At 40.3% G+C, this 22,031-nt stretch overlaps 1 protein-coding gene across 1 annotated transcript in view; it reads left to right on the top strand.

Annotated features, from left to right (window-relative positions):
* Window positions 1–729: 729 nt before the first annotated feature.
* The window catches only part of RNF144B (ring finger protein 144B), a 77,447-nt gene continuing 56,145 nt past the window's right edge, over window positions 730–22,031 (top strand). Inside the window, exons 1-2 of the mRNA XM_069493093.1 lie at window positions 730–1,009; window positions 12,323–12,523. Coding sequence (XP_069349194.1) covers window positions 12,359–12,523 — 165 coding nt within the window. The 5' untranslated portion in view covers window positions 730–1,009; window positions 12,323–12,358. The remainder of the gene's footprint in view (window positions 1,010–12,322; window positions 12,524–22,031) is intronic.

Below are 22,031 nucleotides of genomic sequence, written 5' to 3'. Positions count from 1 at the left end.
GGGAGTATGGGGAGTTATAAACATCACACAAATGAAGTGTCCAAGGTTTTACAGTGAGGAAGGCATTTCACAGCAGCTCACAGCTTCTGGATTATTTTGTCACATTTTCTTTAATTGAGGGTACAAGTTACAAAGGACTTCAAGGGAAATCATTGTTTCCTAAAGACGGGCCTATATTTCACGAGGTACACAAGACTGTTCCTGATTTGATTCACCTGCATTCTAATTTTATCATTAGAGGCAAAAGGACAAATCAGATACAAGCTGTTTTTTGATGGGAAGTGTTTTATAAGACAGTTTTCTGGGGAGGTGGGAAGTCAGGTCTGGGCTGTCAGAAGTAGAAGAAAGAGATCTGAAGAGCTGGGAAGGGGTGAGAAGAAAGGTGGCCTGAGAGGATATGCACAGACAGAGAGGCAGCGGGCACTGAAGGCCAAGAGCTGAACTGTCCCCGTCCGGGTAGCTTGAAGGGCACCAAAGGCTGCCACCGGGGACACGCTGCCCGGGATTCCTGCAGCAGCCGTCCCAGGAGAGGGAGAGGGAGAGGGAGAGGGAGTCCCGACGCTTAGAGCGGGCGCTGGGAGGACTGGAAGGCTGGGTCGCGCTGGCGGCCGAGTTGGGACAGGGTTAAGGCCATCACCTGCAGCTGAAGTGTGACCCAGATGGGAAGTAGGAAGTGCGGCGCCTGAGCTTCCTGTGTAAATAAACGCGCTGCTGCTGCTGCTGGCGAGCTGCGCCCCACGCTCGCGCGGCCAGGTTCCCGGGCACCGGGGCTGCCAGTCACGGCAGGGAGGCGGTTAGGGGACTCCTCCTCCTCGCGACCAATAGGTCTGGGAGCTCGAGTCCTGTTGCAGTCCTGCAAAGTGTAAAGCTGTCAGCCGCAGAGCGCGGAGGAAGAGCGAGAGAATGAAACGGCTCCTCTTTCCCGGTGCGCGAGCAGCCCCGGCTGGCGGTGCGCGCGAGGAAGGCTGCTGAGACGCCGGCGGCCCGGGGAAGACAGGTCTCCTGCCAGGTAGGTGCAGCGAGCTTCTTACAGGCTGCAGGCATTGCAAAACCGGAATGGTGCTGGACTAAGGGAAGAGACAAGGACGGGACACTCACTGTGACACCGTGATTTGGGGCTTTATTTTCTGCCTCCAGTGCTTAAACCGTACAGAATTGAATTCGTGCCTAATGCCTTAAACACCTGTTAACTTTTAAAAATAGATGCTTTTGTCAAGGTACACAGAAAGCAGCTTCGTTTCTAATAAAACAGTCTCTATGGAAGGTATTGTAAAATTCAAGATTAGACCACACATCCCTACGTCTTAAGGGGAGACTAAAAGTTGGCATAATCTCAGATTATGCCAAATAACCTTTTGTTATTTGGAAATGCATAGCGATATGTTGACACACATAGCTATAAATAACATTAATCCTGGCCATACATTAGAGTGATTATTTCATCAGGTAATTGCTGATAAAACAGAGTGAAACTCTGATGCCATAAGGCTATTCTCAAGTTTAAGTTAAAATGAAATTGAAAATTGCTGTTTCAATAGCGAAAAGGTATCTTTTGATTATCTGTTCTAGGGCACCTTTGGCTGTTCTTATTAGTTTCAGGGATTCTGCTGGAAGTCCATTCCCTGCTCGCATTCAGATTTCTTAGCAGTTAATTTCCCTCTCTCAGAAAACTGTCACTTAGTGCTTTCTGCCACATGTATCTTATCAAAACATTATCTCTGGGTCTCCTAATAGGATTCTCAGTGTTCTTCTGATCTGGCATTTCTGGGTGTTTATTAGAACACTGAAAGGTATGAATTAAGGACAATGTACCTATCATTTCTGAAGCAGCAGATTAGGGGTGTCTATGCCCAGAAGCAAAATAAAAGAATTTTGGGATGACTCAGTTTTCAGGGTGTGGGTAAGAGGCAGAAAGAAGGAACCCAGCCAGTCTTAACTGAGTTTCTGGCTAATTAAAGTACTGGCTGCTACAGCTTTCGCTGAGATGAACCTCTTGATCTTTGGTGCCTTTCACATCTAATTTCCCTATGGGTCCCTCCTTCTCCTTATTTTATCTTTCCTTCTTAACTCTGGTCTTTTTCATAAGTAGCAGTCCCTTCAGTATTTCTAAAACTGTCTTGAGGATGAGAGAGGGGGAGAAAAAGAAAACTCTATAGCAGATCCACAAAGCTACTTGGACATAATTGTATTATGAAATCCAAGGTCATGGTTTCACACAACTCCTGCCCCCGCCCTTGTACACCTTTGACTGGTGTTTTATTCTTTGTGGTGAGCATTAAAGTTAGAAAAATGGTAAAGAAAAGAAAAACACCTCTGTTTCAAAAGTAGCCTCTGATTAATTGACTGTTTTGATGAGTGAAAAAATACAAGGCAAACATGTATAGTGAATGAGAAAAAGATGTCAAGTAGCAGAATTGGGTTGCTTGGCTTTTTATTTAAAACAAACAACAAAACTCAACCAAGAAAACCCCAAACCAATCACCCTAGATAACTCGTTCCTACACTACTGTGCTGGAAGTAAGGTTTGAGTGTGGTCAAACACTGTCCATTTACCCAGAGTTTTACAAATATTTACAGTCATCTATGCCAAATATCTTTGTGCTGAGCTCCGGAGAACATTCTCAGCATTCAAAAGCCCCATTCTCATGAATGGTTTCAGTTCATTGGCAATTTAAAGGCATCGGGACTTCCAAACTAGGTCAGCTTAAGACATGTCTTTTTAAAATAATCGGTTTTTGGGTCTCAGATTTATGAACTAGGTTTTTGGAGCCAAACTCTACAGAAAAGAAAGTACACCCTCTCTAGAAAGAAAAGAAGAAAAAAAAAAAAAGCTTATATTATCTACTTAGCAGGGTCATTTAGCTTCCTGGAAAACATTTTTGTCTTCAACAGTATGAATACTTTTAATCTGAGAAAGTATATTTAAATTTTCTTCTTGAAAAGTCAGTATTTTAGACGTGTAGAAGCATTTATGTGTATGTCAGAATCATTTCTCTGAAATGTTTCTGCTAATCCTGGCTTCCGTGTCTCCCCTGGCCTTGACTTACGACATTACTTTCTTGTTGAGTGAGGTTCTTAGTGTTTGAAATCTCCAGTTTGAGGTAGAGGTCAGAAATCATGCTGAACCCAGATGTTGGTGGAGGAACAAAGTCCGAACAGTTTTGGGACTAAGCCTACTTTGTGCAATTGATTATTTTGGATGTGGGAAAGGGGCCAAGCTGCCACACAAGTCATGCTTTCCACTTTGGTTTTCAGAGAGTAGCTATCTGCAGCCATTGCTCCTCAGTACTGAGACATTTCTTTCAGGAATGCCTACTTTAATTTATAGACGCTCTTTAGATACACCAAATTATCAATATTTTCAGCTTTTGAATGGCTGGAATTGAATATAGATGAGAACCAGGCCTTAAATATTTTCTCTCCTCCATGTACAGTCAGAAAAGTTATCCACTCTACTGTTGGGTAACTACTGTTTGCTGGGTGCTATGCTAGATGCTGACAATATAAAGATATGATGTGGTTTCGGTCCTAAAGGAATTCTCATAAGCTTGGAAGTGACTTTGGACTAGAGTGGTAATTCCTAATTCATGTTGTTTTACCAGAGTATGAAAACTACTTTGATGTTTGTTATCTTGGTCATTTTTTTTTTTTTTGGTCATGTTTTCCTGATGTCACTTGAGCACTAAATAATTTGAAGAGGCATAACAGCATATAAGTTTATTTAAATATTTTAATTTATTTTTCACCTTTAGGTGCAACTTTGGCATTTGCTATTTACTTGATCGATGAGTACTTCTAAACTCAGTGCATCATACTGTCATATTTATTAAAAAATGGAAAACTATACATTAAAGAAAGTAAAAGTGACAATGCTCCTGCAATATGGAATGAAAAACTTCTCATTTATGATCGGATCCCTTTCTAGAATTGAAAACACAACCTAAGTGAAATGCACTTCTCTTATTTACAGCTGGAGATACTTCTGATCACATGGCTTGTAGTGTCTATTAAGAAAATACTTAGAAAATGATGTCTCATTGGTTTCTAATTCCTCTGAAGTCATGAGTTTGAGTCCTAGCCCGTAGGCAACTTGTTCTTTGTCTTTCTTGGAAAGACAGAACTTGACATTTGTGTCTTTGCTGGACTTGTGGCTGAAGCCATAAACCCACAAATTCTCTTGTATGTGATTATGTGAAGTCATCTGTTGACAAACTCAACTAGTTTATCCTTTATAAGAAGGGACTGGGTTTAATCACCTAGCACCTAAAGTGTGGAATTTGGGTCTTTGTGGGTTGACTTTGTTCCCTGCCTTATGGATTCCTGTTATAAGAAATTGGTTTGGCAAAGACATACAGAGATACACACCCTGCACCTTGCTCAGCATGGGATGGGGGAGATTCCTCTTCCAAACTGATTTTAAATTTGTTTCTAATTGAAATTTCAATATGAAGCTCTTAACTTTCATAGGAGGGGGTAATATTTACACATACTTTTATTCATTTGGAGAAAAATTTTTGATTTAGATATTCATGCTTTAGTGACTGTAGTTTCCTGATAATGTGTTAACCCAAGCAATCAGCCTGTCTCTTGCTCTATGAAACTCTCTGAAATACCACTTCTCCTTCATCTGTTAATTACGTCATTGTCTGACCTGCCTTTGAGTGGCCTTTCTTCTTGCATCTGAGCTTTGTTGTTATGCCAGGCAGGGGGAAGAAAAATATTCAGCAGGGCTGTGTGAATAATTGTGGGAGGCAGGGGAACCACTGATTTAAAAAGGAGTGGGCAGGGCACAGTGGTGTTGTTGAAGAGGGAGCTACCATGATGGATGTAAAGTTGCAACGCCAAAAATCCTTGAGTTGTTATTCTCATATTCACTCCTACCTTCTCTGGTAAGTTTGTATTATTAGGAAAGCTGGAGATGCATTTCCACCTCTTGAGCCTTACCCTATAGTATATAATGAGAACATGGAAAGAAGGCAAGAAAAAAGACATATGCTTTTTAGAAAAAGGAACAGCATTTTGTAAATGTTAAAATGACATCCCAGATGCCCTGTACTCTGTAGGTTTTAGAGTTAGGTTATCACAATGTCACGTACCTTGTTGGCCATGTTAGCATATCTCCTCCAATATATATTTTGTAGGAAAAAATTACAATAGTTGTAATGGACTTTATTCATAACCTAATTTCAAACGGCAAAGAGGCAGTTCAGAAAACAATTCTTGCTAATATTGAAGATGCTCCTCCTTCCTGATGGAGTGTCTATTCTTTTTACTCACAAAAAAGGTTACTAGGGAAGTATTTGCATATTAGTTCCATTTTTAGAAGATAATGGTCTCCAAGTCACAAAGTTATTGCCATCCTAGAAACTGTTGAGATGAAGATGTTAAAACTAAGGACTTGTAGACTGAAGTGCTTTTTCAGTCCTTGTTTTCCTCTGAATGAATCTGGGAAACAGTGGAGAAAACAGAAGTCCCATTTCCCATCACATAAGGCACAGTGATAAACAATGTCTTACAACACTGCCACCTCCCAGGGCCTGAGGAGGTGAATATTTACTTCCTTGCATCTAAGAACTAAATATTCCCTACGTTTGCACATGCTAGGGAATATTTTCGAATCTATTTTATTTTTTCAAATAATGATATTCTATGTGTGATACCATGTGAGTACTCATTGGCCTTGAGCATTATTCTTATAAAAAGTGATTAAACAGATATAAAATATACTTGAACAATTGCATTTTTCTGACTAAGCAGAGGCTGTCTATGTTTCCATTTGCTCAGGTCTGATTTCTTAGGGCTGTGCCTTGGTTCATCTTGTCCTCAGATGACCAGAGAGCTGGTCAGAGATGCAACCAGGGAGCAGAACCCCAGCACTGTCCAGTAAGGAAGGAGGGCTGCCATAGGTCCTTGCCTCACTTAACACCAACCCGCATTGCTGCTTCTTGCTCCTGCCACCATTCAGCAGGTCTGCCTTGCATTCCAGATTGTATTGAGGGTAGAACTTCAGCAAATGGCTCGTGGCTGATGATGGTCAGCACTTTATTATATGCAGTAGGTACCATTTGGATCACTTGTAGTTTCTCTTTTTTTTTTTTGAGACAGAGTCTCGCTCTGTTGCCCAGGCTAGAGTGCTGTGGCATCAGCCCAGCTCACAGCAACCTCAAACTCCTGGGCTCAAGCAATCCTTCTGCCTCAGCCTCCCGAGTAGCTGGGACTACAGGCATGCGCCATCATGCCTGGCTAATTTTTTCTATATATTTTTAGTTGTCCAGCTAGTTTCTTTCTATTTTCAGTAGAGATGGGGTCTCACTCTTGCTCAGGCTGGTCTCGAACTCCTGAGCTCAAACGTTCCGCCCGCCTTGGCCTCCCAGAGTGCCACTTGTGGTTTCTGTTAGGAACATGAACCAGTAGCTAAATAAACCAGTCCATTGGGCAGAAGTGCCAAGATCAACACAATACTGATTTTCAGATTGTGTTGCGTGAAAGCTGGTTGCCTTGCGTGTCGTTCTTAGGTGGTATTGGGAGAGCTTTCTTAACGAGGCAGAGGTGGCACCTTTAGATTGCTGCTTTTTTCTGCTCTATTGGAGTATTAGAGAATATCTTTCCATTGTACAAGGCAACACTTCAGCCTCACCTCCCCACCACTTACCCCTGCTGAAACCCTTCCCCCTGCCAGTTCCTCCCATGGTCACACATTCATGTCTGCTATTCTGGCTACTTCACAGCCATGGCTCAGTGTCTTGCAAGGGCATAGAAACATTTTAAGAGTGTTCATGTGTCTCCTCTTCTGTTTTTTCCCTGGAGTAACTCTTAGAGTCTCAGAGCATAGCCTGGAATTAATACCTCAGCACAGATCATCTGGATTTTTAGTTACGTTAACAGTTTGTTACATCAGTAATATCCAGTTGATTCATTTTGGTAGTTTTCCGTTTCTCTTAGTCTCTTTAATTGTGCCTTAGCAATTTTTCTGAATGTTATACTTTTGGCATAATTATGTAAAAATTCCTAAATAACTAGATACATACCCTAATCAAACAGTATCCTTTCAAATCCCACCATCTTTTTGTGCAAGGGAATAACTGTTTTGATTTTGGATAGTCAAACTGGCATAAAGCACATTAGTTAAAAATACTTTGAATGTTAACTCTCCCACCCTTGCATTTTGGGAGCAGATTGCTTTTTCAGGCCGCCAGCAGAATATGAAAATTCCTTATACATCCTGTGCTTCCAGCACAGCTTCTGAAGTATTCCTTTCTTTGGCAATTCTAATGAAAACACATGAGGGAAAAAGTGACTTTCCTGTTCCTTCCTATCAGATAGTACTTCTCGTATAATGAGCACTTTATAGTGCAGTAGACACATACAACAGGTAGAAATGCTGGTTCTCTTTTCCTGGTGATTTGGTGCAATTCAGGTTTTTAGAGTGGTGTTCCTTCCTTATATGACCCAGCCAATCTGTCCTGTTTTATGGCTAGGTATATGTACGCAAGCGATACCTGCCACCAACCCTGGAAAGTTTAAGGCTGAAGGCAGCTGTCAGGTTTCTCTTCTTTCCAACATACCCCTTGCATTCTCTGCCAAAATTCTTTTCCCAAGGGGTTCTTAACACCCAGTGAGAGGCACAGTCACAGCTGTAATAACTGTAAAAGTAATTATGATTGCTACCTTTTAAAAGCAAGTGGTAAGGTGGATAATTCAAGTCGCTTAGCTTTCTTATTTTAAATAAAAATGTGAGGTATGAGGAGGAACAAGTTGAGCAAGCCCCAGTGGGAGTGAGTTAGCATCTCTCTGGAATGAAGACTTTTCTCAAAACCTGGAGGGGAGTGGGTGGGACATTCCTGTGCTCTCTTGAAGGTGTGGCCCCATGGGAGGGACAAGAGGAGCTGGGAGCAGTCACCAATTTCATGCCATTTACTGAGAAGTTTGGGTGAGGGGTAAAGTGTGAGGTTCTATTGTGGTTCCATTTTGTAGATACTGGGGAATCTTAACACGACATAAGTGAAGAAACCACAAGACCTTGGAGCCGTTCATAGACATCTCAAGTATGGGGAAAATCATTAGAGGCTGTTGGAATTCTCCTATTTACTCATTGAAGAGCTCGATTTCTAATCAATCAGTGGTGGAAGGATTTCTTGTTTGCTATTCTGTTTTTGATGAAGTGCTTGCTGTGTGTCATCCATTTTGTTAAACATTCATTGTTGATTTTGCCCAAAGTGATTTTGCCCAAGGCTGGTTTTCAATCTGTGCGTGGTGAAGCCTTTAGGCTTCTGTGATGGTGCCTGGGAGGCTGCTGAGGGGGAGGGTCAAGGGGTCCTGGCCTCCCATCTCCCACTACTGAGCCGGCACGAGGCCATCTTCATCTCTTTTCTACAGTGGCTGTTTGCCTGAGATTTTTGTTTTTATGAAATTTCATTGCTGAAAATTGTTTGAAAGCCATCACTTTAGGGAATTGGTATTACTGTGCACAGAAAAATAAATCTTCTTTTTGAAGATTCATTTTGGATTGTTCACATCTCAAAGAGATGAAATATGTGACTTCTTTCCTCTGTCTCTCAGTCACAAGTCCTGCCTGTAGGAATGCTTGGAATTTTTGTTTAAACAAAATGCGTCTCTGCTATGTAAAAGGTTTTAATATCATAAAAATATTTTTTCATATAAAATATGTATTTTTATAGTTTTTATAACTTTGATTTCATAGCCTATAGGCATGCAACTCACAAACTAAGGAGTAAACACTTATGTATATGACAAGAGACAAGATGATGTTGCAGATGGCCTTCATTAACACAATTTCTAGCTCTGCCTTAAAAAGACAACTATTTCTAACAGATATCTGATTATGGGTATCCAATTATGGATAAAATTGAAGTAGTATTAGAGGTATCCAATTATGTCTGCTCTTCAAGAGAATCCAATTAAATTCTAAGAGGTATACAATTATGCCTTTGTTTTTCAAGAGCACATTAAAAATTTGACCTGTTTAATGTCTCCTTCTAAAAAATAATATAGAGTGAGACTGTGAGAGATACTTGGCTTTCTTGAAGAGAACCTAGATCTCTTTCGAGGTTGGAACAGCAGGATTGGCAATTTACAACAGCTTCCTCCAAAGGGCTCTTGAGGGTAATTGATGTTTGTGTGGGATGGTTCTGGCCTGTGTCATTTCCCATCTTCCCTACTCAGGAAATATTCACTGGCTACATTTCTTCTTGTTTCAATTGGGATTTCTCTTTTTGAGGGAAAGATACTAAATAATTTAGAATATATTTTGTGAGAAGTGTTGAGAAAATAGAGATGAGAAGACAGCAATTGGGTGAAATTGGTGGGACCATGTGCGCTATGAACCGGAGAGTCTTGGAGAACCAACTAATGATAGTTGTCTGAGCATCGACTGGGAAGAGAGAAGAGGTAAAAATCATTCATTTTTACTCCTATGTTGACCCTAAAGACAGGTTTTTTTTTTTTTAAAACCTCAAAATCCTGAATTTGATGTGCAGGTCCATTTGAACTGAATTTGCTCTTGGATGTGGAATGAGAACACTGTCTTAAACGTTATTGGGCCTTTGCCAAGAAAGATCACATCTTCCACATGGAAACTAATCGCTGGTTAGTGTCCTATTGTTATTGAAAGCTTGGGACTTGTCCACGAGGCTGCCAGAAGAACAAGGACAAGTGGTTGAGGAGAAGGAAAGAGAAGTTTATTACTTTGCCAGCAAAGGAGAAAAATAGTAGACTATCATTTCAAAATCCAAATTCCTATACATAAGCAGAAATACAGAGCTTTTAAAGGGAAGGCCCTCAGTTCTAAGCTATTGTTAATGAATCTAATTGTCCCATCTCTGCTGAAGACAAAGCCATGATCTCTGCCCACCTGGGAGGCCCACCCAGACCTCCGCTGGCCAGGTGCTGGACCTGGGACGGAGCAGACAGTTCAGTTGAGCTATCTCCTGAAACACAAAGAACAAAAGAGGTTCCCCTGTCCTTCCCAACTACCTGCCAGAGGCAGGGATGCAGGCCTCAGTTCCCAAAAAGAGTGGGGGGAGTTTTAAAGAAACAGAAAACATCTTTTGCCATTTTTTTTCAGGCCATTCCCTCTGTTACATATTCCCCACTCTCAATTTTATGCATCCGTATCTATGGGAAAAGGGGCGACTACTCTGTTACACGATTTAATTTATTTTGAATCACATCTTCTATTGCTACTCAGGGAGTAGGCGGAAAACCTTAAACACTTCAGGTTACTAGAGTTAGTAAATGTTGACTCTTTCAGGTATGACATTAAGAAAGTTAATGCTGGAAAATTGACAAGTAAAGATATCATTGGTTTTTTTCTTGCTTTTCATCTTATCCAATTTGGTGTTTCCCCCTTGTTTTAGTACTTTTGTACTTATATATTGAGATGTAAGCCATTGTGGGGCTTATATAAAGTAATGTCTTTTGTCCAAAAATTGAGAGGAAGAGAGTATGGTTCTTGTTGAGGGAGGGATATTTGCAATGATTTCTATGGCAGAATTTATTAGAATTGGCCAAACTCCTTAATAATGTAAGAACTGGAGGATTTTGCTTTTATTTAATCAGAACATGAAATTTTCTGATATGATATAAAATATGAATATGCAGGAAGAGTATTTTTACAATTATTTCACTCCTTTTAAAGAATCTGAATGAAAATACTCTAGTAGAAAGACTCTGGCTATCATTCTTATTTTTCAGTATAAACATACCTTTTCCTATGTCATACCATGTGTGGGGACAAATTTTATTCCTGTACAACTTCAGTGACCTTAACGATAGCTGTAGTCATGGATTTTAACTCTCATTCTTTCTTTCTCCTTCTTTCTTTTCCTGCTTCATCCCTCCTGCAGCATCCACTCCTGAGGCAGCTCTGGTGTGATGGGTCAGGCACTGGGTTTGGCCTCAAAAGATGGAGGTTTGTTTTCTGCTCTGCCATGTGCAAGTTCTGGGAACCTTGGCAGATTACGTGACTTCTCAGTGCCTTCCTTTAATCTATAATACAAAGAAAATAATTGTGGTTGCAAAAGTTTAAATGAAATAATATATGTGAAGGAACACGGTGAACACTAATACCCTACTTAAAAAATTATTGGGAGGAAATATATATCAAATTTACAATTTCAGTAATTTCAGGTGTACCATTCAGTGATATTAAGTATATTCACAGTGTTGTGCAATGATCACCGCTCCCCATTTCCAGAACTTTTTCATCATCGCCTGCAGAAACTCTGTACCCATTAAACACTGACTCTTCATTTTCCCCTCCCACCAGCCCCTGGGAACCTCTATTCTACTTTTTGTCTCTATGAATTTGACTGTTCTGTTAAAAGGTACCTCTTATAAGTGGAATCATATAGTATTTGCTATTTTCTCTCTGGCTTATTTTACTTACTGTAATGTCTTCAGGGTCCATCCATGTTGTAGCATGTGTCAGAATCTCACTCCTTTTTATTCCATTGTATGTATATAACACATTTTGTTCATTCATCTGCTGATGGACACTTGGGTTGCTTCTATCTTTTGACTATTGTGAATAATACTGCTATGAATTTGGAGGTACAAATATCTCTTTGAGACCCTGCCTTCAATTCTTTTGGGTGTATACACAGAAGAGGAATTGCTGGATCATGTCGCCATTCTTTGTTTAACTTTTTGAGTGACACTATATATTTAAGTATTTTTTGAATCTGTCTAATTCGGTGTTACAGAGGTGGAACTCCTAAATGATGTGCTTGTTCATGGTAGTATTCCCCCCACATCCACTTTATTAAGGTATAATTAGCAAATAAAAATTGTATTTATTTGTGGTATAGAATGTGATATTTTAGATATATCTATACATTGTGAAATGATTAAATCAAGCTCATTAAAATTTCATCACTTCACATTTTTTTTTGGTGGTAAGGATGTTCAAAATCTACTCTCAGCTATTTTCAAGAGTACAATTTATTATTACTAACTATAGGCACCATGCTGCACAAGAGATCCCAGAACTTCCTCATCCTGTCTAACTGAGACTTTGTACCCTAGACCAACATCTCCCCATTCTCACTCACCCCCAGTGGTCTTCTAATTTCCATAGTGCCTGTGGCATGCATCAGGACAGTGAGGTCAGCTTACATTTCTGGACTTTAGGAACACCTTGCCAAGGTAGCAAGCTCTGTAGCCCATGGGTCTCAGAAATGCATTAGTTGTACATTTAGAGATCACTGAGAGTGAGAATTTTCTCTCCTGGCACCCAAATGTGTTGGTTAAACAATAGCTGTGTCAATGGATATAATATTTTCTACTTTGGATCTTTCTGTAGGGTCTGAGGAGACTGAAGAAGGCTGAAGACAGGCTGATGGGCGCAGTTGGTAGGCTCCCCTGTCTCACCATGACTGCTGAAAATCCCACACCTGGAGACCTGGCTTTGGCCCCTCTGGTCACCTGCAAACTCTGCCTGTGTGAACAGTCTCTGGACAAGATGACCACACTCCAGGAATGCCGGTGCATCTTTTGCACAGCTGTAAGTCTTCCTGAATGCTTTCATTATGAGCAAATACAAAGGGGAAGCCAGAGTTGGCCACGATGTGAGGCTGCTTTGGAAAGCAATCCGCATTTGGATGTGTTTCCATATAGTATCTGGAATGGTAAATCCAATGTTTTCTTGTTGTTAGTAAGTATAACGTATGTTTAAAATTTAATTATTGGTTGCTTAAATAGTCTTTCTGTTCTTAAATTTCTAGCTAAGGAACAAAATAGAGAAAATTTGACATGCTTTAGTTAAATGCCATCTATAAGAAGCTCATCAGGTATTTTGAATGATGGAGAAATCAGGTTGCAATTCACTATGCTGATTTTTCTTTCATATTCTTGCTCATCTCCTACAAAGCACATGGTGTAAATTGTTTTACTTTGTCATAGCTCCTCTCATTCTATTTTCGCAATACGCTGAATGCTTCTTATTCCATGTAATAAAGAGAACGTTGTAGACCTGCAGGAGTGGGCTTGTTTCTTTTAGTGTGACACCTGATATCAATGTCTGTGACCTTCACTACAAGTGTCCTTGAAGGTTGATTGGTTAAGGATAGATAGGGAACAGACTGATGAGTTCCTAAAGGATTCAAAGATGACAAAGAATAGCATTGTTTGTTCATTCATTCAGCAAATATCGACTGAGCAGCAATGTCCCAGGAACTGTTCTAGGCACTAGGATTTATACGTCAGAGAAACAAAACCCGCCTCTGATTCTTGCTCTTAGCAGCTTACATTCAATCAAAGAAAGTTATGCAAGAGTGCAGGGCTGAGAGGATGTTGCAGTTTTAAGAAGGGTGGTCAGGAGTAGGCTTCACTGAGGAGTAATATTTGTGCTGCGTCTCCTTCCTTATCTTGTCCGTGTGTGTCGCTTTATAGGAAGTGAGGAAATGGCCTTGTCATCTCAGAGCAACTTCAGTTTTCTTTGGTCTTGCTTTGTTTCTGAAGGCCGTCCTTCAAAAATGAGTATTTCTCTGACTTTCTAACACATGTTTCAGACCCTTGCTAATCCTTGAAACAAATGAGTCAGAAGCAACATTTGGTGAAAACCGGAATGGAAATTTTCCCCTGAGGGTTACTGATGTTTAAAGCAGGACATGGAATTCAGTTTTTGCTATGAGACTTAATAGTGCAGAATTCAAGTTTGCGCGGCAGTGTTGGGTAAGGAATACACAAGCTAAAGTTGTATTTCCTATTCACGAGGAGCTAACACTGTCGTATTATTGTTTCAATTGACTTTAGTTCCTAACTAAAAACAGCACAACTGCTGCTCATTTCTCCTTCAGTGATTTGCGAGGAGGTGTTAGTACAATTAGATTATTCTGTCATGTCGATTCATAGTTTTTCATTGTTAGGGAGTGCTCAAAAGCAGAAAGTCCAATGGCTTGATATTTTTGGTATCCCTCCAAGTTTGAAACTTTTTACACCTAAAAACATTAATCTTCCCTGGCATCCTGTTACCCCATTACCTATGATCTGCCAAAATAGTAAGCTGTGTGTGTATGGTTATATTAGTGTCTGTAAATTTGCAATTAGAATCAGACTCACTTGAAATACTACTCTAACTTTTTTTTGGTTAAAGATTTATTTCTTTTTTTTAAAAAACAAGTTTTAAAAATGTGTCTAATATGTTTTGCATTTTCAAGGCTGAAAAGAAATTTGTAACATTTTTTTGATATGCCACATAGTGCTAATTTCCATTCTAAATAGGATCGGATGATATCTCCCAATTATTGGCTGGGAAAAGCTTCTTGTGCATACCATATATTTAAAATAGTTTTAGGGTAGGTGTGGTGGCTTATGCCTGCAATCCCAGCACTTTGGGAGGCCTTGGTGGAAGGATCGCTTGAGGCCAGGACTTCGAGACCAGCCTGGGCAACATAGTGAAACCCCCATCTCTAAAAATATAAAAATAGAATAATATTAGCCAGGCATGGTGGCATTTGCCTGTGGTCCCAACTACTTGGCAGGCCGAGGCAGGAGGATCACTTGAGCCTCCTTTGAGGTTGCACTACGATCACACCACTGCACTCTAAACTGGGTGACAGAGTAAGACCCTGTCTCAAAAAAAAAAAAAGGTTTTACTGGTTTTACTAAGGATCCTGCCCCACGTTTCCCCTAGGGAGTGTCCAAATGTAATAGTCCTCCTCCTGTTAAATTTGGTGCTATACTGGTCTATTTTCATGGATTTAATAAAGTGTCAAAAACATTCTTTCTTTGTCCTGTTTTCTCTAAGAGGCATCCCTGGCCATTTTGCTGTGAGCTTAAATTGTTTTTGTTTCCGAGATCACTGTGCTCCATTTCCAGCTCTACCCCAATTCAGCTGTGCGATTGAGCTCAATTTGTAAAAATGAAGGTGCTAGGCCCCTTCACAGTGTTCCAGATATGGGGTGCAGTGTAATCTGGGAGTACATAATGGACAGATGTGGACAGTCTGACTTGACCATTGAGTGTTGACCAGCCCATTCCCTATTTTTAGGCAGACCTGGCCTTGAAATTGGTGCGCGCCCCCAAGCATGTTCCATGGACCACCAGCTGTGTGAACTGAGATGGTCCTTGAATAAAGTGTTCCATAGTCAAATTAGCTTGGAAACTGTGATGTTCTCTGTTCCTTTCTTGGAGGGATGTGATGCACATTTGCATTTTGCAGGCTCTGTGAAATCTGTGGTTAAAAGGAAAGCAGGGGAACCCCATTTAACTTCTGGTAACCGTGCCACCTTTTAAAGTGGAATACCTATTAACTTGCCCACAGCTGGTACTCTGAAGAACATTGCTTTAAATGATTTCATGTAGGTAATTCTTGATTTAAATGACATCCAGAGAAAGGAATGTGATGGACGTTGCTTCAAATTAATTGTCAATATTATCTAGTTTGTTGTTAAAGGATGTTCAATCTGTGAAGATGGTTTCTGTTAGACTATTTATTTGCTCAGTGTTAATATATAGAAGAAAATATAAAGCAAGAAAAGCTGAACATATAAGACAAAAATGGGCATAGCTGTCACTAACATGACCAAAGTCATAGATCATTAGGTATATTACGGAGTCAAAGAAGTTGATATTTTGGGGTTACAGGGAGAGAGGTGTGGTGTAATTATTTGTTCTATTCTGAAGGTTAAACATCTCAGGGATGTTAGTCTACTAACAATATGCAAAGAGTATCTATCTGTCTCTCTTTCTTGCCTGTAGATTTAAATAACCCAAATATGAAAATTCAAACTTTCCTTTTCTGGCTTTTGCAACGTGCTCTTTCAGATAATGCCACCCAATGTTAATTCAAGTGAAAGAAAAAATTCACAAAAGTCAGTTATCAAAGTAATGGAAATTTGTAGGTTTGCTCCCTTGTGGATAATATTTGCCTCTGATTTATTTTGGAAGCAATTTCTGCCAGCCATGAATTAAGGAATAATGAAAACACAGTTGTTGCTTGTTTTTATAACCTAGATAATTTCACCTGAAAAGAATTGGTATGTTGGGCATAGCCTATTTACCTTCCAGATTAAAGACAGGATGTGCTGAGCAAAAAGAAAATAAAGTCCAGCCATATTCTTGCCTTTTTTCCATTACATTCTGTTGGCTCTAGGTAGTTAGAACTCCTTTTACTATTCATTTCTCTGAGCCAAATGGATTTTCCAATGTTTGAAAAGTGTGAGGAAATTTAAAACTTTTTAGACCAAGCCCTTCTTTCTCTTGGGGCCTGTTCTGTGACCTTTAAGAAAAGCCCACAGAGGGCTTGGGAGACTGTCTTGGTCCATTTTGTGTTGCCATAACAGGATACCTGAGACTGGGTAATTTATAAAGATTTAAAATTTAAATCTTCTGCAGGCAGGGAAGTCCAAGGGGCATGGTGTGGGTATTTGCTCGGCTTCTGGTGAGGCCCATGTGCTAGTCAAAACATGGCAGAGAAGGTCAAAGGGGAAGCGGACACGTGGGAAGAGACTAAACCCCAGTTATAAAGCTTCCAGGCTTTGAAACAACCCACTCTAAGGGGAACTAATCCATTCTTGCAAGAACTAATCCAGTCTTGCCAGAGTGAGAACTCACTACCATGAGAATGGAACCAAGCCATTCGTGAGGGACCTACTCCATGACCCAGACAACTCCCCCTATACTCCACCTCCCAATACCACCATCTTGGGGATAAAATTTTAACATGAGTTTTGGTGGGGACAAACAAACCATGTCTAAACCGTGGCAGAGACATTTACAGTTTGGGAAGATTTACATTATGTATGTGTACACATGCATGAGTGTGCACACACATGGGTTGGTAACTTATAAGTGAAGCAAAGAACCTGCAGTGGTTCTTTCTGGGTTCTAGTATCTGCATTAGGAGAAAGGAATGTCATTTTCCTCTTCTTACCTCCATTCCTCCCTTGTGGTATAGTATAATGGTTAAGAGTGCAGGAAGACTCAAACTCCAGTTCAGGTTTTACCATTTAATGATTTATGATTTTGGGCAAGTTCTTTGGCTTCTCTTCTTTAGTTTCCTCACCTGCAAGAGGGAGAGGGAGGGAGGGTTTGGTAATACCTACTTTAGAAGATTTTAGGAGGCATCAAATAACAATTCCATTAAAGCGTCTAGCACAGTGCCAAGCCCATAGTAAGTTGGCATTATTATTATTCCTTTCTTTCCTAAGTTACATCAGAATATGGATTTGTTCTGTTTTTCAAAAATGTTTTCAAGAAAGGAAACCCTACAAAGATTTGCCAGGCTTCCTCAATAGCCTTTTATAAAATGGGAGTTCTATGGGTTTTTTCAGCCTCACTACTATTCCGAGACACATGGAGACTAGCAGTTAGGACAGAGAGAGAGAAATTTCTCTGTTGGATTTGTTCAAAGTGTGGCTTACAGCTGGATGTTTAAACTGAAGATCTAGAGTGGGACTTACAGGGGAAAAAACCCAATACAACTTTGAAAATAGATCGATAAGCACATTTACGGTGGGTATAGAAGATTCAGCTGAAAGGGTGTTTCAAAGTACCATTTCAGAGCTGCTTACTTCCAGGAAGAACATAATAGTATATTACTTGCTGGCTGGATATGTTAGTCTAGTACCTTTTATTGAGAACTCTCTAGAGCTGCAAGAAAGAATGAGGCATCTTACTCCAGGCCAATATCGCAGAACGATTTTCTGTCCCTTCTTCTGATCATGAGTCCTGCAACCTTTCCTCAAGCTTTTAAATTCTCCAGCTCTCCAGATTCCCATGTCTTCCATTACTGTTAAATGGACAGAAGCAAATCCCGCCATTTAGTAAAAGTAAATTCAAAGCACTCCATTATTCTGTTAGTTTCTGGTACTAAAATATAGTTGCTTGCCAGGTTGGTTTTATGTTTTCCCTTGACTTTGCTTTGGGTGGACAGCAGTAAGTCAGTGACTTTATCCTTTGTGAAATGACTTCAATATACTCGCTGCCTCTACCCATTTAGAGATTTCATGATAATGTTATGATGACTTTTGTGTTTATCAGTCAAGTCTTTCTCTGGTTTAAAATGCCCATTTTGATACTATATTTTTCCACTGGCAACCGAGTTGCTGCAGGGTCAGATGGCATCTGCGGACTAAGAGCAAATAGTAACAACATGAGAAATGGATTAGAGATGACTCAAGGAGGAGCTGGCTTCCTGGACCTATGATCTCATCCATGCCTAATGCTCACCACTTACTTATTCAAGGAAAGGAGTAAAATGTGGCAAGAGAGGAAACAGCAGCAAAAGAAAGCCATACTATTAAGGCCCTAATGTCTTTGTCATAGCATCACAGTCCTAGAATTGGAAGGGACCTTAGATCTTCTAGTTCTCCCACCCTCCTAATGAAAGAATTTCTTTTTTCTGGAGGCCAGTCTGGTTTGGCATTTAAGAGAATAGGTCTTAATTCTGGTAGCTTCAGCTTCATTTATTTGACAAATATTTACTGTGTCTTGCACAGTTCTGATGGCTAGGATATAGTGGTAAACAATTAGGTCAAGGCCTGGTTTTCAAATATTTCAATTTTTAGTGCACAAATGCTAACAAGTAAATACAGAAGTCAGATGATGATATGTGCTCTGGAAATATGAAGTAGGGGGAGGGGATTAGGGAGTGCTATGGGGAAGGGGGTTTATACTTCATGTTAGATGGTCAGGGAAGTCCCATTTGAGCAGAGACCTGATGGAAATGGGGAATGAGCTATACAAATGTCTGGGAGAAGAGGGTTTTAGGCAGAGGGAAACAGTATGGAGATCTTAAGCTGGGGGTGTGCTTGGTGTGTTCTCATACAACAAGGGGGCCAGTGTGGCTGGAGAAGTGTGTATGTGTGAGTACATGTGTAAGGCAAGCAGTAGGAGATGAAGGCTAAGTTCCATGATCCACGTCTGGAAGCTGAGATTCAGGAGAGCTAGTGGTGTAGTTCCAGTCTGAGTCTGAAGACCTGAGAACCACGAGAGCCAGTGGTATGAGTCTCAGTCTCAGGGCAGGAGAAGACCCGTGTCCCACCTCAAGCAGTCAGGCAGGGAGAGTGAATTCTCCTTTCCTACATCTTTTTGTTCTATTCAGGCCTGCAATGACTGGATGGTGCTCACCTATGATGGGGAGGACCATCTATTCTATTCACTCTACTGATGCAAATGCCAAATTCATCTAGAAACACCCTCACAGACCCAACCAGAAATGCTGTTTATCCAAATATCTGGGCACCCTGTGGCCCAGTCACGTTAATATGTAAAATTAACCATTACAATCACGCTGCTGCACAGAGAATAAACTAAATGGGCCAGGAGAAAATCAAGAAGACTAGTTAGAAGGCAGTATAATAATCCAGGTCAGAGATGATAGTGGTTTGGACCAGCAGGTGATAGCTGTTAATGTCTTTGGGCAGTCTGAGTCTTCACTTTCTTTCATATTATATAGGGATAAAAATCAACTCATAAGATTATAGAGAAAATTACAATGGATAATTTAGATAAAGCACTAAGTAAAATACCTGAAATACAGCTAGCACGTGTAGCTGTACTCTTTTTAGTGTAATCATCTAATTTTTGACTAAAAACCTCCAGGATTGGGACATACCATAATACTGAATATTTAATTATTAGAAATTCTAAATCTAAACTCTCTTCTATATTAATTTGAAACTTGTTTCTATATCAATTATAACTATTAATGCTAGTTCTGCTCTTTAAAACAAAATTTGTTGGAATCTAATTTTACTATTACTGGTTGAAATCTAATTCTGCTCACTGACTTTATAATATTTGAATGAAGGCTCTCTTTCTGTTAGAGAGCAATGATTAGATTACTCATTAAAAATTCTCCCACAGTACTCAGTCCAATGTGGAAAATAGTGAGTTATGCAAGGCAGTCTTGACAATTAGGTATTGCTCTGGTTCCAATTTCTGTCAATAGCTCTGTGACTCTGAGTAAAACATTTATCTAGACTTTCCTCATTTGTAAAATGATCGCTTGGTTTGGGATTTTTCTAAAACAATTCATGAGATTTTTTTTTTAATAGTTCTCTCTTCTTTAAACCAAGACTCTTTAATTATTATACTTTAATCAGCCAAATCATTCTCCTCTGGGAGGTTTCAGTTTGCTAAGGGAAATATATAAACTTAAACTTATTAGTTGCTTTTTTTTTTTTTTTTTTTGAGACAGGGTCTTGCTCTGTCACCCCAGCTAGAGTGCCATGGTGTCATCATGGCTCACTGCAACCTCCAACTCCCAGGTTCAAGCAATCCTCTTGCCTCAGCCTCCTGAGTAGCTGGGACTACAGACTGGAGACACAATGCCCTGCTAAATTTTTCTCTTTTTTGTAGAGATGGGATTTCGCTCTTTCTCAGGCTGGTCTCAAACTCCTGGCCTCAAGCCTTGTTCCTGCCTTGGCCTCCCAGAGTGTTGGGATTACAGGTGTGAGCCACTGTGTCTGGGTTTGCTCACTTGATTATAGGATATAAATGTGGAGACAGGGGTGGGGAGGGTGAGGGGGGTACAGAGCTCAGGCAGTGATGTGAGTGATGGGAAGTGACTGTAAATACAGATGAAGCTTCCCTTGCTCAACCAATGCTCACATCCTGCTGTGTGCCCCCCTTTTCCCTATTCATGGAAAACAATTTTTCCTTGCAGGGGGTGGGGTGGGGCTGCTGGTGGCAGGGCTCTGTGGCCCGGTCCCTAACATTCCTACCTCCAAAGCACCTGTTGTATTGTAGGACTAGCTCAGGCCCTGGGTGCAGCTGTACTATTGGTTAGGGATCTTCTTCTCTGCCCAATTCTACCACGCTTGCTTTCCTGGAGGCATGACTTTGGTGAGGGTACACCTCAAAAATCTTCTACGTGGAATTCTCAATCTCAGAATCTGTTTCTAGGAAACACAGTTGAAGACACAAAACCTTGAATTATTATTTTTCTTCTGATAAAGCCCCTAGCTGTGTAGTCCAGAAAAGTGTTTCCTTTCTTCCCTCTAAAGTGAACATCTCATTTTTACAGGGTCTTCCTTTTCCTTCCCTTGCCTGTAAGTTAACTAATAAAATGTGGGGCAAAATACTTAGGTGTGTTATATTCCTGCTTTGTTAGTATGCTTACATAATTCTATAGAAACTGGAATATTCTTTTTTTGTGGTGGATCTCTTTGAATGTACTTTACTACTCGGAGTGGGTATATTAACGAATTGTACTTTATTTCCTCCCCTCCTTGGGTCGACACGATTCTTTTGGAACAAACTTCCCTTGCATAACATTTTCGACATCGATCATAGGTTCAACAAGTCTTTCAAGCTTTTCTGTGTTCTCTGAGAAAAGCATATGGTATCAGGGCAGGAGATGGTGCTATAATATGAAACAAGATCTTATTTCTTTTCACAAAGTTATGAAAATATGGAAATCCATGCCTGTGTGTTGCATAGACTTTCTTTTAAAAGCATGCCTTTGCCGAAATTTAATTCTTCAAACCACGTTTCAGAATGTGATAGGCTGGCCAAACACGTAAAACATGACCAGAGAGCATGAGAGAACTTTCTGCTACATTCACTAAGTCACCAAAGTTTATTATTCTTTCAAAGTTTCACTCTTATTCCAATTTCCTCAAAGTCTATTCCCATCTCCTCTAAGTCTATTCCCATCCTCATCTAGATTCTACTAATCCTTTTGGTACTACTTCCTGTGTGCTCATTATGGAGCAAATGGCAGTCATGAGACATAACCAGTCCTGCTGTCATGTGGGCAGCAGACCCTCTGATAAAGGCGGTACAGTGAGCATGTGGGAAGCTACCTACACTAGATTTGGGGAGGTCAGGGAAGGTTTCCTGAGAGCTGATACTGAAAGATGGATAGGAATTTCTGGATGCCTTTGTTGGTGGGCTGTGAGTGAGAAGAGTGCTCTAGATGGAAAGTCTTGTATGCCATGTTTAAGTTGCATTATGGTGCCACTGGAAGGCTTTGTTTGGGAGTGAGGTAAGGAGAATGGCTTTGGTATAGGGTGGAGAATGGACTGAAAGTGGGCAAGACGAGTAGGTTGAAGGAAGCATGG

Source organism: Eulemur rufifrons, chromosome 18 (genome assembly GCF_041146395.1).
Source record: "Eulemur rufifrons isolate Redbay chromosome 18, OSU_ERuf_1, whole genome shotgun sequence".
Classification (NCBI taxonomy): domain Eukaryota; kingdom Metazoa; phylum Chordata; class Mammalia; order Primates; family Lemuridae; genus Eulemur; species Eulemur rufifrons.
This window is presented reverse-complemented; position numbering and strand designations above follow the sequence as displayed.